Source organism: Dufourea novaeangliae, unplaced genomic scaffold (genome assembly GCF_001272555.1).
Source record: "Dufourea novaeangliae isolate 0120121106 unplaced genomic scaffold, ASM127255v1 scaffold267, whole genome shotgun sequence".
Lineage (NCBI taxonomy): Eukaryota > Metazoa > Arthropoda > Insecta > Hymenoptera > Halictidae > Dufourea > Dufourea novaeangliae.
Genome location: NW_015374140.1, coordinates 298,848 through 317,033, shown reverse-complemented (window position 1 = coordinate 317,033; position 18,186 = coordinate 298,848). Strand labels below are relative to the sequence as shown.

The window sequence follows — 18,186 nt, the reverse complement described above, 5'->3', positions numbered from 1 at the left end:
GGCAATTAATTTTAAACAGGATGTAATCAGAAAATGACGTAGAAATTGGAATGAAGGTAGTGATGGTAATAATAAGGAATGTATCTATACCATACCACTTTATTGTTTTTTATTTAAATAATTGTCCAATAACTACAGCAACGATGGTGGTTCCTGCAAATACTGGCAAATACTATTATACCCTGAGATTAAAACCGTAAGAACCTGTTGAAACATACAACTACATACATTTGGTATGTGAATGTATAAAGTTTATGCAGTTAGGATATTTAAGCTAATTGAAACGAACGGTCACGTATCCGCGACAGGAACAAACTTTTTCCATGCCTATCACTCCAACTATTCCACGACGATTGACACTTTGGCTACCTACGAGAGGCAAACATTATTACAACATGTTTCGTCAGCCCTTATAACGTTACACGTATAGCTTTCTTCTTCACCACGCACTAGATTTGGAGCTTAGAGAGCGTAGATTAATCCCCTCTCACCAATAGTAACAAAAAATAATTACAACATTGTTAAAATGACACTTAATCGCGGCTGTCTCTGGGCTCCGTTTGACGATTTTAATTTTAGTTACACCGTTTCGCTGCCAGATGGTTATAGTGTTTCTATCCTCGTCACAGGTCTGTTTTCAAAGACCTATAAAACGCATTAATTATGGGGTTCTGTGGTGTGGATTCGACGCACTGAGTAATAAGGAATAATTTCAGAGGAACGATTTTAATTTTGAGCGACTAATTACCGAGATAATCACAATTTTCTAATTTAGTAGTTCGCCGGCTGACCGCGAGATGGTATTACCATTCACTTTTCTTAAGTAACACTCTGTATGTTCACTTCATGATCGACAGAGATAGAAGAGGTTCACGGGAGGGGGGTCTTCCTGTTTCCGCCTGTCAGACGTCGGGATCAGAGTATCAGAGACGCCTACCTGCCATCGTGTGTTTATACTGGCTGATTGTTACTCGTTCGATTTTATTTCGTGATAATATTTGGTGAAAAGCGTGCGAAGGCACGCCAGGTTGCGACAAGTGAGTAACACGATTATGCTTGTTTGTTTCTCCGTTCGTAAGAGATTCTATTTCACTGTCATTGTTATTACTTACGACGGTGTTCGACGATTAAGGGTGGGGTGGTTCTCACCCCCAAATTATTAGTCATGCACAGCTTTCCACCAGTGTCGATACCACTCGCAAGCGTTGTTTTCTAAACTTCATCATAAAACATCAACTATTCAGATTATCATGTAAATTAAACTAACAATCAAAAACAAATGTATTCTCATTTACATTTTTCACTGTCCTTACAGTGATATAAAGTAATTACTTTTACAAAACAAGGAGTAAGAAATTATTCATTTAAATTCTATATTTTTTATTAGATTACATGGTGTAAGGAGAAATTTACCTTAAGATTACATTTGTAAGAACGTCAAAATGGCTTGGCGTTTCAAAGCATCTAAATACAAAAATGCAGCTCCTATTGTGCCTAAACCAGAAGCTTGTATTCGAGATATATCAGTTGGATCCTATCAAACCTATGGCAACAACATTACTGCATCTGCTGCTTTCATGGCATTTAATGTAGATCATAATGGTATGTTTTAGTTCTATAATTTTCACACATTTGTCACAGTATATCCAATTATCTTTTATTTATATTTTTTAGGATCTAATCTGGCTGTGTTACCTTTAGAAGATTGCGGTAGAAAGAGTAAAACTATGCCTTTACTTCATGCTCATGCAGATACAGTGACAGATATGGATTTTTCACCCTTTCATGATGGTCTATTGGCCACTGGATCCCAAGATTGCCTTGTAAGTTATAACTATTCTAAATTGCATTGTATATTTTATTGTGACAATTTCTTGTATTATAGGTCAAGCTGTGGTATATTCCAGAAACTGGTTTAGAAGAATCTTTGTGCAATCCTGAATGTACATTCTCCCATCGTCAGAGAAGAGTTGAAGCAGTATGTTGGCACCCTACAGCTGAACACCTTCTGACAACAGTGTCTTACACAAACTTGTCTTTATGGGATGTGATTTCACAACAAGAATTATTCTGTAATGAAAACATAGTTTCTTATGAATTGGTTAGTTATCAGTAAATTGAATTTCTTTAATATTGTTTTCTTCGTACTGCAGCCAATAACGAACACACAGAAGTCATTCAGTCTTTGAGTTGGAAACAAGATGGCATACTCTTAGCAACATCCTGCAAAGATAAACAAGTGAGGATTATGGATCCCCGTGCCTCCACTTGTATTGTGAATTCTTGCTCAAGTCACCAAAGTATTAAAGATTCTAGAATTGTTTGGTTAAACAATAGCGATAGGATACTAACCACAGGGTTTGACGCGGCGAGACTTAGACAAGTTTACATAAGGGACTTGAGACACTTGAGCGAACCTGTGAAGACCTTAGAATTGGACTGTAGTACTGGGTAAGGCTTGAGCAGTATAATATTTTTGTTAATAATTCGTCCAAATAATAATTCGACATCATAATTTATAGAATTTTAATGCCTCTCTTTGATCCTGACACGAACATGCTTTTCCTTGCTGGAAAAGGGGACACTACTATTATGTACATGGAAGTCATGGATAAGGATCCATTCTTGGTCGAAGGAATTCGCCATAGTGGAGAGCAAACTAAAGGTGTATGTTTAGTGCCAAAACGAGCACTGAACGTTATGCAAGCAGAAGTTAATAGATTATTGCAGCTCACTTCGAATATGGTGATACCTATCATGTATCAGGTTCCACGAAAAGTAAGTGATCTTTTCGCGTTTTCCATATTACATTGTTAATTATATTATAACTTATACTTTTTTGTAGACATACAGAGACTTCCATGCAGATATATACCCTGATACAACAGGTTGTATTGCACAAAACAATGCAGCAGCTTGGATAAAAGGCCATAATATGCCTGTTCCAAAGATATCCCTAGATCCCACCAAAAGGAATAAGGGAGAAGAATCCATTACTGTAAGTAAAGGCACTTTGTATAAGCATTGCATTTTTTTAAGCTTTGAAATCCTTATACTGTGAAGTAGTTTTAAAAATAAGTTACCATTTTGTGACCATAAAATGTATTTCAATAGAATTTTTGTCATTTACAATTATACGAAATATGAAATTGCACGCTTATCATCATTATTGTTACATTTCATTATTTTTGGCGTTCGTTGACAACTCGGAAATTTTTAAAACATTTTTTTTACATATGTTGTGTGATGTTTTAGATATTATCGTTTTATATTTTAGTTGATTATTTGTTTATAATTAATTTCTGTTAGCAGTAAAACATGGTAAATCAAAGATAGCAAAGTATTAGAAAGTATGAATCTCGCACATTGAAAGCTGTTTCATTTTTTCTGATATGTTGCTATCCAACAGAAACTTTATACAGTAATATAGAAGTAGAACATACTTTCGTACTATGAATGTATTATACAGAACATTTACACTTCTTTTAAAGCAAAAATCAAGTCTTAGTCAATAATATATTGTTTTACGTTGCATTATTACATTTTGGTTTTTTATGTTCTGTGTATATTTTTTCACGTTTCAGATATCCAATGTATGTTTTATAGTTTATGCATTAGCACCATTCAAAACGTTATTCCTGGCACGTGTAATTTATATGGCAATTGATGTTCTGTAGCTTATTCTGTCAGCGTAAGTAATCTTAAGTATGAAGTGTGAACTGTAGCTATTTGTATGTTCATTTGGCAAAACCGTTTTGATGCTCTTTTTTTTGTATGTACTTTTAAATTTCTCATATTCCACATAAGAATAAGATAAGTCTTGAACAGAATGTCATGTACTTGTACCATCATCTTGAGAGATGTTTTATCATGCAAATAATGTGGATGTATGTGTAAAAAGCTTGCAAAGATTGCGCAGCTTTTGGTGTTTTTACCATAAATTCCAAACGCGTAGAAATAGAATGTTAAAAGTGAAACTTGGACTTTGATACTTCAGTTTAAACGGTTTCCCTCATTAAGGAATATTTACCGTACCTTTAGATACACAAGGGAAACTTAACCACTCTGAAAGAGAATGAGCGAGAAATAAAAGTGGAACCACAGAAACAACCAAAGCCCATGTCCATTACCCTACCTAAGGGCTATGCAAAAGGTCAGGGAGTGAACGAGAAGGAATCAACGCCTGAAAATGAAGTGGAGAAGATAGAAGAACCTAAGAGAGTGGAAGGTGAAGAGGATAAACCCAGGGTTCAAAATGGAGGACAAACTATCCCACCGAAGCCTTTGCCAAGAGCATCAAGAACTAATAGTATTTCCGAGGATGAACCGAAGCCAGTCGCACGGCCACGTTCATCGCCGAATCCGGGCTCAGTAGTTACATCTGTGAATCCTAATGCGATTGGGGGATATAAGGTTGTAATTTGGCTATACAAGAACCTAATAGTTTTGAGGAAACAATGTTCTACTTCTGTATGTGTGATGATATTGTGTGCAGGAATATTCCATTTCGTTTGTCTCATTAGTATCATAAATGATCACATCGTGAACAGAAATTTATTCGTCATAGAAAATTTTTAATGTTTCTCGTGTTTTTAGCCTCGACTTGGACCAAAGCCGTTCCAAGCAAAATCGGGTAACCAAGAGTTCTCGTTCGACAAGATCTTCTCGGTGCCTATTGCACCCAGCAGTGACACTAATGGTTATCAGAATGACATAAATAGTCAGATAGAAAATAACGCGGAATCCGAGAAGTCCCCGTCCTTCAATAATGAGCGCATTAAGGAAACAGAGAATGGAAAAAGCGACTCCAGTTCGTTGGAAGAAGATGCGAATTCTAGTGATTCAGGCTACAAGCCAAAAACACCGAGCACTGCAGAAAGACGTAAAGTGTTCGAAATCAAAGTTAAGGATGTCTCGCCTGAGAGTGAAGAGCCAGGAAATTTCGAACGTGGAAATGCCAATAGGAACTCCATTGCTGAACGGCGGCGATTATATGAAAGTCGTTCCGTTTCCGTAACTGACGGTAACTTGGCAGAAAAGGCAATGGGTTCTCCAACAATGCTAAGGCGTAGAGAATCCTTCAAGACCAAGAGCGACGTGATTAAAGAAGATGAAGTGAAGAAAGCCATTCCGATGTTGCGTCAACAGAGCATGGATCCTAGATTGGAAAAAGACAACGCGACAGCGACTGCTAAAAGGACATCAACCGTATTTGGTATGGCCATGGCACATAGCGTGAAACAAATAATTCAGTATGTTCTATGTTTTTACTAAAAAATATTTGTTGTTGAGTGCAGGTAGAGTATCAAAGTTTAGACACTTGAAAGGCACACCTGGGCACAAGACTACGCATATTGAAAACATAAGGAATATTAGTAGGCAGATATCCGGGGAATGCGATGGCTTTCACGGTAAATAATTATTTTTAGGTTCTCTTTCTTATGCCTGATGACATAATTTTGTTTCTGTTGGTCCTTGATTAATTGCAGCCAATCCTGACCGTGTGGCTGTACCATTAAGTGGACCAGGTGGAAAGATAGCAGTTTTGGAACTGAAAAAAACCGGAAGACTGCCTGATGGTGTGATGCCAGCATTGGTGCACGGCACAACTGTAATGGATTTCCAGTGGAATCCATTCAACAATCAGCGACTTGCAGTTGGTAAGACTACAAGTACAGCACTCATACATACCATCCTTTGTACATCGAGTAATAATCATTTCTTAACAGCCTGTGACGATGGAATGATTCGACTGTGGGAGATTCCAGAGTCTGGACTGTCAGAACCGACGAATGAACCAAAGAATATAATAAAAGCTCATACCGACAAAATATATTTAATTAAATTTCATCCATTGGCATCGGACGTTCTAGCGTCAGCGTCCTATGACATGACTGTAAAAATTTGGGATTTGTCCTTGCTTTCGTCGTGCGAGACGGCAGTTGCAAAAGTAATATTGACTGGGCACACTGATCAGATTTTCAGTTTAGCATGGTCCCCTTGTGGACAATATCTGGCAAGTACGTGCAAAGATGGGAAATTCCGAATGTATAAACCAAGATCTACGGATGCACCAGTTAAGTCTGGAAAAGGACCAGTTGGTACACGAGGTGCACGAGTGGTTTGGGCATTAAAAGGACAATTTCTGGTTGTGATGGGTTTCGACAAGTATGTAAATCGTAGTACAATTCATGTAGCACCATATGAAAATTCCAAATACCGTATAATTAAAAAGATTTGTTTTGCCTATTTTTCACTTAATGTGATTTATTTTAGAGTATCCGAGAGACAGATATACGTATTTAAAACAGACAATCTTAATAATCCATTAACCACAGTTGGGTTAGACGTGTCGCCTGCTATTTTAATGCCATACTACGATGAAGATAGCTCAACCCTTTTCTTAACGGGACGCGTAAGTCCATCATTATCAATAGCATTATAAATTTATTCTGTAAACCTGGCCTGTGGTGTAGAAAAATTTGAGACATGACAAGGAAAACTTGTTCACTAAGTACATAATATGCTTTTAGGGTGACTCTACAATATATGCTTTCGAAGTGACTGAAGAACCTCCCTACTGCTGTCCTCTCAGTCATCATCGATGTAGTAGTTTACACCAAGGATTGTCTTTCCTTCCTAAAAACAAGTGTGACGTTGCTAGTGTAGAATTCGCGTCTGCTTTAAGATTGACAAACAACACAATAGAACCTTTAAGTTTCACTGTACCTCGTATAAAGGTCTGTTTAATGTATTCTTAAATCAAAATATAAAAAGGAATGCTCTAATATTCATTAATTATTTTAGAGTGAACTTTTCCAAGATGATTTATTTCCACCAACGAAAGTTACATGGAAACCAACCATGACGGCTATTGAATGGTTTAATGGGGCCAACAAACAAGCTTATAGAATAAGTCTAAAGCCACCAGGAATGGACAACTGTAAGTAGATTGATGCAAAGTATGAAATAAGAATTTTGACTAGAATTTATTTCTAATATATATTTATTTATATATATTTATGTATGTAGTAACTGAAAATCAAGGTCAAGGAGTGGTAACTGCACCAGTTTCAGCAAAACATTCTCAAACAACCACATTCTCTGTATCTTCACAACCCTTTACCAGACTTGGATGGAATCCTGATGTGAAAGCCAAACAAGAAGAGGTAAATCAACATCTAACACTAAAATTATAATACTCTGTCACGTGTTTTCTGCATAGTCTGGTTCATTCTCGTTTTAATTGCCAAAATTTTTAAACATAATTTAAAGCATCCCCTATAAAGTTATATCGAACAATTCTACTATTTGCTATCTACTTTTTATTTTCACATCGGCTCCTGTGATATTCAACGTATAAATACATTCGTATTGTATTTTGTCTGAGCGTATCGTTTAATGTGTGTATGATAGATCCAAAAAACTATGAGCAACTTTGTGGGCGATGTAATACAGTGCTCATTGGAACAAGATCACATGGAAGGTGTGGAGGAGCACGAATGGGTATGTAACTTTTCTTAAAAACATAAACATAAACAAGTTAATTTCCACTATTTCATTTGTTTAGAGGCAATACAATAATCTATTCTTGACTCAAAATCTATAAGACGTCTTCATTCTTTTAAAAAAATAATTTTAATTGCAGGATGAGTGAAGATGGCGCAGCGGGGTAGGTCATTTAAATAAAGCGGTAAGATAATGTGAATTTATATGTAACTGGTCAAACCGTAATTTATTTCTAAGTTAAAAACCACGGCATAAGCGAAAGTGTTTCGGTAATAATGTGAACGTGGTAAGAGATATTTATAGCTGGAATTAACGTTTCCAAAAATTTCCCCATTCCGAAAGAACTGACAGTATGTGTGCGGTTTCTTGAATTGTGGTAATTTTTTCGTAGATACAATTATTCAGATTGTTGTATCAAATTATTTTAAGAGCAAAGGACTGAATAATAAAAAAATCATTCAGCTTCGCAGTAAAATTCTCTTAATATTTCTCGGAGTCCGAAAATGTGTCTGTAAAAAAGAAAAAAATAATAGCAACAGTCCCTGATATGAGTATTTTTTCTTAATTGTTATTTTATGAGTTGCTTGGTACTAAAAATAATTATATAGGATAATTATCGATAGGAACTGTACTAGAGGTTTAAAACAACAAAAATCTATCAGAATTTGACAATAGTTTCGCTACATATTTAAGGGGTGGCATGTTTTAAAGCGTCTAAGTAATCTCGAAATCTGTGGTACAGTATTAAACCGATCGAATGGAAACGTATTCATTAAGTAGTTTTTATTTTTTATTCATAAGAAATGTTCTAGCATATATTATTTATTATAAAAAACGCGTACGCAAGGGTACGTGCCATTTATAGTTCAGGAATACAGAAAATTATCTTATATTACTAACCAGAAATGGGCATTGCTTGAACGTATACTCTATACTGATTATTCGCTATGGTAGTTCTATTAGTTATTTATAGTTCTTCATACTTTTTTTCTTCCTTAAAAGAAATAGCATAATATTTGAACGAAAAAACTTATAAGAGAATAATTATCGATCACCATATATATACAGTATTTGGACAAACATTGCTCGTTTCTACTGTTAAGTGATAATATTTACGATTTCTAAAGATCAATGTCGACGAAATGATATTAAGTAATTTATACATAGAGATCTGTTAGTGCCACGAATCTTTCTTTAAACGACAAAACATCATTAATGATAATCTCAATGTATACATTATGGTATTGTAATCATCATACGTGTGATATTAGAGAACGACACTTTTTCCATGAATCAAGGATAGGAGTTTTTACTATAATTCATAATAACCACACGCACATACTATACAAGATAAACTAATAATTAAAGACGTACACCGTATTAAATTGTAAAAGTTCAGGTTTAAGTTATACGGCGAACTATACAAGAAGATGACTGATTCAACGCTTTCCCAACTCGAATCTAGTGAATAAAATCAACTTTTATACTCTATAAATTACCACAAAATATTTGTAAGAAAAAGAAAAAACGACAAGCAGAATATTCACCGGAGGTGTAATAAACGTGAAACAGTTTTCTAATTCATTGTGCGACTGCGATCAGAACGTTAAAATACGAATTCCACATTTACCGGAGGATAAAGAACGATAATTGTTTAAAGGGAACACTTTAGATTCAAAGATAAATAGTTTTCCCGTATGATGTACCATAATGTTTTAGCACATAGTTTACCATCTATATGAGACTAATTTCCTATCTCCATAAAACAATACGTTTAGAAAATTTTGTACAAAATGCATTCCACTCGATTTAGATAGATCATTTATTAATACGGTAACATAGTTTAACTAATTATAGTTTTTCGTATCTATTAAAAATGTGCTCGTGGTTCCTATTTGTATGATTGAGATCAATTTTGTACGGTTGTTCCCTCCAGTTTGGTAAACAAATTCGTAACATGTTTGGCTTTAAACATGGAATTCGTGCTTTGATGTATGAATCACGCACACTTTATACTTTTATATTTCAATTTCGTAATTTTTTCTTTATATGTAAAAATTAACCCGATGGTGCTATGCCCTTTTGACGAATCCTAGTATGTACGTAGTTGCCAATGAAAGTAAAAAATACGTATTTTTCTTGATAAAAGAACAGAATTAGTGATGGGACTGAGACGTTCTTTGAACACTATTAATAGATTTTACATTTGGAATTGATACTTTTCTACATCAATTAGATTTATTATTTATTATGTTTGAGACTTTTTGTGACATACGACTGTCAAATCGATACATATCAATTACACCAAACTTAATGCTCATTTAGTTACAACTCCATTTATCAAAAGTCGACATGTATTGGTAATGGTTGACAATTGGTTCGATAATAACAATAAATAATAACGATATTAGAAAAAAGGAAAGAAACAAACGTAAAAACTACAATGATAAGTTGTGAGCATAATAATTTAATACTTTGTAAAGGAATTGTTAGAGTAGATGTACCCTTTTTTTTGTGTATGTAATCATTAAATTTACAGTAATTGATTGTCGGTCTCATCACTAGATAGAATTGATCACGGAATTTGCTCAACAGTTTAAAGTAACAGTCCCTTTTTGTATTTCATCATATTTATAAACAGATTAAGTCACACATTAGTGAAAGACGTATCAAAACAGTTTGACGTTATTAAGTAAACGTGAAAAGCTTATGAATTAAGTTCTCTACATAGTAGACGTGAATAGACCATCTCTAAGTACTATATCTAAAAAGTTGTGCATATTTTTCTCTACATACAATCACACTGTTTTATAATGTTTTAGAAACATAAGACTTTTTCACACAAGTCACGTATATTGACTGAATTTTTATACGCCTCGTGAGTAGAAAGAGGAACAAATTAATATTTCACTACGAAACGGAAAAGATTTAACTGCCATTTGCGTCGTCCGTATTATAATTGAAGTTTGTATATGCAACTAATCATCCGTCGGTTATTATAGAACTGAGAAACATCATAGTTGCATATTTTAATAATCATATTCTTTTTTTCATTTTACTTTCCGTAAATTCGTACATAATTCCTTGATTAAAAGCCAGATACATGTAGTACCTCGCGAGAATCATATCTTGAAAAGTGATCATAAACTGTAAATGATATTTATGTAATTCTTTTTTTATAATCTTTCGAATTAAACAAGTCAACAATTGAAAACATTAACAGGAGAATAAAAGAAAATTGTCTTCAACTTATGATACTTCTCAAGAACATTGTATTTTAACATTTTACTCTGTGAGTTTCCTTTTTATTGCAACAGTAGATTTATAGACCCTCCCAATAATTGTATGTGATCTTTCGTAGCACGCAATCTAAAGATCTCGTCGATAATATTAATTTTAATTGGAACAATAAGTTTTTCGGTGTTAAATATTGCGCTATGACTGATCGCGAAGTAATTTTATCATGTAATAACATACCTTTGTATCGACCTTATACCTCTTACATGTATTTCACCTATAAAACCTTTTTATCAAAGATGCATACTGCTTTTGTACACATTTATCACTATATATCGTGTATATTTAAAAGTCATTAAGATTTCTCATACAATTACTTAGAATTCAGTACATGATTTATAAAATTTGATAAAACTTTAGGAATGTTTTTATTTATATTTATCAGCTGACAGATAGCGTATTTCATACGAAAAAGTTGTTGTGTTCCTGTACTAATTTACAAATCTTAATTTAATATCTTAGAAAATAATCCATACTTGGATGAACAATTCAAAAAGATGTGTCATCATTCATTTTATTTGATAGTGACTTTTGTAAATCATCTACTACATCCAACACGATCTCTGGGGATTAGTCTAAGTTCAGATCCATGTTTAAGAAAAACGTTTCCTGAAATCAAGTTAATTAATGTACCATTCTTACAACTTGTTATATTATCAGATTTTATTTATATTCACCTGCTGTTTGCTGGGGATTGATACCTATTCCATCATCTGTAATTATAGCAGATGTAGATGGTGATACTTTAAATTCTTCAGCAGCAAATTTCAATACAGCAGTGAACGGTGTATTATCTGGCACACTAAGTCTATAATTGTAAGTGCATAGTATTTATTAATTTAAATAAATACTAATTACACAATTTTAAATTATTGTCAACTACATAGGCATGCATATTATTGAATATTCTTTTAATTTTAACAACTGTAAATGTGCAATAGATTATGCTATTACCATTCAATATTTTTTTCGACTCTATGCCATATTGTACCATTCGGATGTGTTTTAACTAATTGTACTCTGTTATATATTATGTCTGAAATTCTCTTAGGACCATTTAATAACATTTCGACTACTTTGAGAAGATGCTCATATTCAAATTCACAATTTGATATCCAATGATGCTGAACTTGTTTCATATGACGTGCAAAGTAGAATACAGCATCAAGAAAGTTGGTATAAAGTTCCAAATTGCTTTGCATTAACATCCAAAGTAATTTCTTATCTACATTCACAAGAGCTAAACAAATGTTCACATTGTTTTCCACAAGTTTGTTTGATAATTGCTCGACTATTAACTGCTTAATTTTACTGTTATGTAAATTGGCAGCAAAATGAATTAGTGTTGAATGAAAACCATTATCAAACATTTTCTGTATGCATTCCAATACTTCATATTGATTGCCATTATTAATTGATAATTCCCAAGACAAGATTAAAGCTTCATTCTGCATGTCAAAAACCGATACTCCTAACTTTTGAAATGAGTCTATGACTATGTTCGTACAAATTCCATTAATCATTGTATATCTAAGAAAATCATTTAATCTGTCATAACCACAATACTGGATATATAATTTTAACAGTTTGTCAACAGTGTCTCGTGGAACATTAACATCTTTCAAACAGACTTCTAAGAATTTATCACAAGCATTCTTCATGTCAGAACATTTATATAAATTCAATCTATTCTCCTTTAACCAGTAATTATGTAGATGATTCTCAAGAATATGTTCCTTGCCAATTTCATGTGCCTTAGCAATTGTAGATTCAATAAATTGAGCACATTGAAAGGCTTTTGCAACATTATCATTGTTTAGATCTTTACTCACTGTAGGATTCTCTAAGAGTGCAAGGAATATGTCAAACATTTTCAATACCTCAAGTATATCTAATTCTGACATAATAATACGTATCACGCATTAGTCCACTTAAATGATAATCAATTAGTTACATTGGTGACTAAACTTACACTTTAAATGGTAGTTTTGGATCAGAAGTAAGAGTTATTTTAAAAGTAACTTTGGACCTGTAACAAATTCAGACTTTTATCACCAGCTATTGAAAAACAGTCAAGAGAAACTACAAACAATATCCAAACATATGGTTACTAAAATGTGTATACAATATTAATTGATGTGCTACTTTGTGTAAATATTGACCTGCTTGAACAACATTTACCGAACAAAATACGTACGCCATATTTCTTTTTATAACTGCTTTATTTAAAAATCACTTCAAACGATAGCAACCACGGCTGGATTAAACACCTATTTACAGCTGTTTACAGCCGCCTACAGAACGTGTACCGGAATTGAGAACTGTTGAGAACACAGTGAAACACGGAGACTTGAGTACACCCGGTATCTACTGGTATCTACAGATATCTACACCGTCTACACCGCAGGTTCAAATAATTGAGTTCTCTCTTATGCTGTTATAATCAATGGCACGTAAGGTATCTTGAGAAATATGTAAAACACGTTTATAGAATTAGTGGATCAGAATCCCTGAGTATCGACGATTGTTACTTGTAACATTTCTAATTAATATTTAATTTAGTAATAAATAATCATAAATGTAACGAAGACGGTGACGTCATTTCACAGCGAGGTATAAGGATATATAGAGATGTAAGTACTTTTATAGGTGAAACATTTTTGAATAATGTGTGCCGTTCTTTTCCGTATATTGTATACAAATTGCGGCAAGAATCATTTAGCCCCGCGAAAACAGCGGGGAAAAGTGAATAGTAGCGCCATTCGTAGCGAACGTCTCAACCGGTAGCCAATTGATACACTGTTCATTAGCCGCTATATACATATATATTTAGGTATGAATGTGTGTGCATTCTTTTCGAACTTGCGGAGAGAGCGGCAAACGTTATTCCATAAATGTTTCGATTACGCTTATATGCTGTTATATACGCTTATAGCGTTATACGAACAGCTTTGTTCTTCAACAGGCATTGACAAACACTAAATTTAAAGCTCAAGGAGCGTAAATTAAGTATCTCCAATTATTATCAGAAAAGATTTCATTAGAATATTGTGTTACGTCCACAGGACTTTAAACAAAAGTTTTTCTTTTTCTTCTGTTTCCTAACTTCACGTGGGATCAAATTGGACAGCTACGATTGCTTGATTGAGTTCAAAATAAATCGTTGTCACATCATTGAACTACAATATAGATAAATACGAGAAATTCAAAAATATTTATACAAATTCTCAATGAGTCAGTTTATTACAGTACAAGGTACGTGTTCTGTCATCTACTTGTGGCAATTTTGTCGTAAAAGTATTTCTTACTATCAATTTTCTTTACAAATAAATTTCAGTGTATTTTAATAACAGTTATATTTGGTCATAATTAAAGAATGATATATGAAGGAATCTTATGAAAAAATGTTTCAAATTCTATGAATTGTAGTTGGACAATGTGGGAATCAAATTGGTTCTGCCTTTTGGCCTTTGGCTTTACACGAGTATGGTATACAGACTGAAACTAGCGGAACAAATCTACTTAAAATCCAACAAAGTAGTATTAAAAACATAAATGAAGTGTTGGACACATTTCATAGTTTTTTTTTGGTACCTGATAGTTCAAACATTTCATGCCTGAAGACTATCACAGATTTAAAAAAAGCTAAAGTGAAAGCTAGGGTATAAGCCTTACTTTAAACTTGCTTAAATACATAAAATTTTCTCTCAATCTAGAATTAATATGTATGTGTAAATTTCTTATTGTATAGGCAATATTAATCGATATGGAAGATAATGTAATAGCAGGATTAAAAAGAAGCAGTTTGCAAGATTTATATGAAGAAACTTCTATGGTGTCAAGTTATCCAGGATCTGCAAATAATTGGTAAACTTTTCCTTACGTTTTGTATCTAGAATTATCCACTTAGTGGGGCAACTGTAAAACAAATAAGTATTTAATTTATCTAATTTGTAGGGCTATAGGCTATCATGATCATGGTACAAGATATTACGAGAAATTAGAGAATGCTATAAGACGTATGGTAGAAAAGTGTTGTCAATTGCATGGTTTCTTAATTATGCATTCTGTAGGAGGTGGTACTGGCTCTGGTTTAGGAACAGCCACCTTGAAGTTACTAGCTGATTATTATCCTAGAATAGATAGGTACTTTTAAAATTCAAAAATCTATGTGTATGCATCAACAATGTGTTAACTTTAATAATTATTTGCATAATGTGAATAGTTATAATGTTACAGATTGGTATCTTGCATATATCCAACATTTATGCAAGATGTTGTCACTGCTCCATACAATGCGCTGTTAGCGACACGAGAACTTTTAGAGCATGCAACATGCGTATTTCCTGCCGATAATACATCGTTGATGGAAATATGCACATTGCAATCAAAGAAAAGGGAAAACATGGATCAAATAAATTACAATGTCTCGTGCAGACCATTTCATGACATGAATAGTATTGTTGTAAATATGCTTCTTCACTTAACTAGGTAATTAATAGTCCCAAAAGTCTTGTTACCCGAGCGAGCGTTATAAAAAAATTCGATGTGTAGTGGGTCTCGATTTCCCGGCACCTTAAACATGGATATGAATGAAATAGCAACGAATCTTGTAGCATATCCAAAACTACATTACATATACAGCAGCGTTAGTCCAATAGCGTTAACGGCATCGACAATGCAAGGAACAAAGTATGTATCAGGTTTTAATAGCAATCTGACAGGAGAAAAAACCATTCATTGTTATTTTTAAGGCTACAAGACGAATTGTTCACCAATCTATGGTTACGAAGCAATCGACTGATCAAAATAGATCCACAGCAGCCTGGTTCAGTAATTTTTAGCGGCGCCCATATTGCAAGAGGGAATTGTTCTGTGACCGATCTAAAGCGAAACATAAAAAGGTATCCTACCCACTTGTTTATGTTGCGACTGAAACATCCTTCTTATCAAAGTATAGCTAAAACGTAAATGTGATTGTTTCACGGAGGAATATCCAACTGGAAACCACTCTAACTCGATTATTACGACAATCAATGAAAAAACGACTCTTATTTGAACAGATTTCAAGATAAAGTTAATTTCACGGCATGGAGTAAGGAAGCTATGAAAATAGGTTTGTGCTCCATACCCCCCGCTGGTCATTCAGCCTCCGTTTTGTGCCTCTTAAACTCTTCCGCGATGTCGTCGTTATTTACAAATATTGTAGAACAATTTAGAACATTATATAGGAGGAAGGTAAAATTTTTACACACGTATTATGTACACTCAACACATGTAATGACAGAATTATATTACAGGCACATGTGCATCATTACACGCAAGTACAGGGCTTTGAAGAAGCTCATTTTTTCGATAGCAAAGAGTCAATTGCAAACCTAATTACACAGTACACAGAACTACAAAGGCAAAAGCAAATTAATGTTCCTAGACTACAGGTAATTTAATTACGTTCTAATGTATAACTACACGCTTAAAAATATGAATTTATTTTGTTAACTCGATTTACACATTTACAACGTAAGCGCATTTTATTAAAAATAATAGCTTGTACATTGACAATAACAAAGTGGTATTAATTCTTAAAGACATAGCTTGCGAAAGTTTGTATCGCTAAGTTTCAACATTTCGAATACTTAGTACGTCGTATAAAGTATACGGCTGCATGAATTATTTTAGTATCTTTTCAGAACTTAACGTCTTTGGACATCATAACATTACCTTATATCGCAGAAGTATTTTACATTACGGATTTAACTAGCCGGTATTTGTGGCAAACCAAATTCATCCACCAAAACACCATCCTACAAAAAAGAAAAGAATTACGTTTCATTATAATTATTCGTTCTAATTTTCCATGAGAAAGTTTAACGTTTATATTATCGAGATATGTGTAAAATTTTCTTGGGCTCTATGTGTACCATTCATGAATATGTACCTTGTTTCTCACTGAACTTGCGCCAGGTTCTTTGTCGGGAGCACTAGGCGCTTTTATGGCGTCGTCTAAATAACTCGTGTCTTCGTCTATAGCCAAATCATCTCCAAGGGCTTCTAGTTCAGCGGCTAATTCGTCGTCATCTATGTCTGGCATTCCATAGCTACGACCCAACGCTTCTTGTACTTCATCCGCTTGCTCCAGCATGTCGGCTAAATCATCTTGGAGATCCTGTGGTATGCAATTATTATCCGAAACACGGGTACAAAGCAAAGGAATGTTTTACGAGAGACTGAACATTTTATTGTGCATACCTCAATTTGATCTATATTGATGTTCTTAAATTCTTTTTGCATCTGTTTGACTCCTTCCTTCATAGCAACTACGGTTGATTGGGTGTCTTTCAAAGTTTGAGTAGCATAGTTTGCTTGTTCCATGTTAAATGCCTGTTGACGCAAATTATCTACTTGGGCTTCATACATTTTTCGTTGTTTTAAAACGCGCATTGCCTTGGCTTTCACTGCGTTCTTTGCAGGACCTTCCCTCATTTTTACCATTTGATCTTTGTATTTCTTCAATTCCGCATCTAATTTTGCTATCTTTTTTTCCGTGGAATCAGCTCTGCTGTCAACCTTTAAGAGACATCAATAATAAGTAAGTACACAGAAAATTACGCAAAATGATAACGTAACCTCTTTAGTATCACGACGAAATCTAATAGTTACCCCAGCGATACAGTCTGTAATGTTTGGTGGTGGTTCTTTAGGTTTTGCACGTCCGAAAAGTCTGTTCATTTTATTAAGTCGGAAACAGTGGTTAGAAATTAAATAATCTTAATTGTTATTAGCCGTCACTTAAAATGTCAAAGCAACTGATTCATCGATATATTGTGGCGACACTGGGCGACCTAGCTAACCGAGAATTCTGGTAGAGGGCTGCAGTCGATCGGTATGTATTTTTTTTTTTTTAACGTTACCGACCAACAATACAGTTTCCAAAATATGCAAAGTGAGTTGTATGTACGTATGTACATATGTATACTTAAATTATTGTTATGTATGTATGTATATTGTCTATATAAATAGTATTTAGGTCATATGTTATTAAATTTATACAAATACTATTGTAAATTGTATGAGCGTTTCACTTCTATTTTAATTCCTATGTCAATTCCTGACTCCACCTTGATAAAAATAATTCCTTCCTATATTAACTCAGAATTTAACGATTCGAATTTCGGAGGAATTGTATTACCAGAGATTACATAGAGCGTTTTAAGTTATTGAATTTCACGGGAATTTTACTGCCTCTGCGTCATTAAACGAATTAACAAATGTTGTCTAAAACCACCTCGGTTATTCTGTGTTCGTAACGTTACAGGTTACAGCCCAAAAAACAGCAAAGTTTGTGGTTGAAGCGCGGAATCTCAGAAATTGTCTATCCTT

General features: G+C 33.9%; 4 protein-coding genes across 4 annotated transcripts; 2 read left to right on the top strand and 2 right to left on the bottom strand.

Annotated features, from left to right (window-relative positions):
* The first annotated feature begins 1,399 nt into the window (after positions 1 to 1,399).
* LOC107191441 (coronin-7) lies at positions 1,400 to 7,673 on the top strand. The gene is made up of 17 exons (XM_015580497.1): positions 1,400 to 1,602; positions 1,675 to 1,823; positions 1,886 to 2,072; positions 2,154 to 2,451; positions 2,523 to 2,778; positions 2,846 to 2,998; positions 4,042 to 4,413; positions 4,597 to 5,215; positions 5,298 to 5,411; positions 5,490 to 5,660; positions 5,730 to 6,168; positions 6,277 to 6,415; positions 6,534 to 6,740; positions 6,808 to 6,943; positions 7,033 to 7,169; positions 7,417 to 7,506; positions 7,649 to 7,673. The coding sequence occupies exons 1-17, from the start codon at positions 1,443 to 1,445 to the stop codon at positions 7,655 to 7,657; spliced, it is 3,636 nt and encodes a 1,211-aa protein (XP_015435983.1). The 5' UTR covers positions 1,400 to 1,442; the 3' UTR covers positions 7,658 to 7,673.
* Positions 7,674 to 11,229: 3,556 nt separating this feature from the next.
* LOC107191452 (ubiquitin-fold modifier 1) lies at positions 11,230 to 13,126 on the bottom strand. Its single transcript, XM_015580509.1, has 4 exons — positions 13,004 to 13,126; positions 12,779 to 12,835; positions 11,484 to 11,614; positions 11,230 to 11,415 (listed from the first exon to the last, which is right to left on the bottom strand). The coding sequence occupies exons 1-4, from the start codon at positions 13,006 to 13,008 to the stop codon at positions 11,345 to 11,347; spliced, it is 264 nt and encodes an 87-aa protein (XP_015435995.1). The 5' UTR covers positions 13,009 to 13,126; the 3' UTR covers positions 11,230 to 11,344.
* Positions 13,127 to 14,036: 910 nt separating this feature from the next.
* On the top strand, positions 14,037 to 16,253 carry LOC107191457 (tubulin epsilon chain). The gene is made up of 9 exons (XM_015580513.1): positions 14,037 to 14,061; positions 14,236 to 14,468; positions 14,558 to 14,673; positions 14,764 to 14,952; positions 15,046 to 15,297; positions 15,361 to 15,498; positions 15,561 to 15,710; positions 15,870 to 16,044; positions 16,107 to 16,253. The coding sequence occupies exons 1-9, from the start codon at positions 14,037 to 14,039 to the stop codon at positions 16,251 to 16,253; spliced, it is 1,425 nt and encodes a 474-aa protein (XP_015435999.1).
* Positions 16,254 to 16,322: 69 nt separating this feature from the next.
* LOC107191450 (charged multivesicular body protein 5) lies at positions 16,323 to 17,683 on the bottom strand. The gene is made up of 4 exons (XM_015580506.1): positions 17,467 to 17,683; positions 17,056 to 17,373; positions 16,745 to 16,972; positions 16,323 to 16,610 (listed from the first exon to the last, which is right to left on the bottom strand). The coding sequence occupies exons 1-4, from the start codon at positions 17,533 to 17,535 to the stop codon at positions 16,560 to 16,562; spliced, it is 666 nt and encodes a 221-aa protein (XP_015435992.1). The 5' UTR covers positions 17,536 to 17,683; the 3' UTR covers positions 16,323 to 16,559.
* Between the last annotated feature and the right edge of the window lie 503 nt (positions 17,684 to 18,186).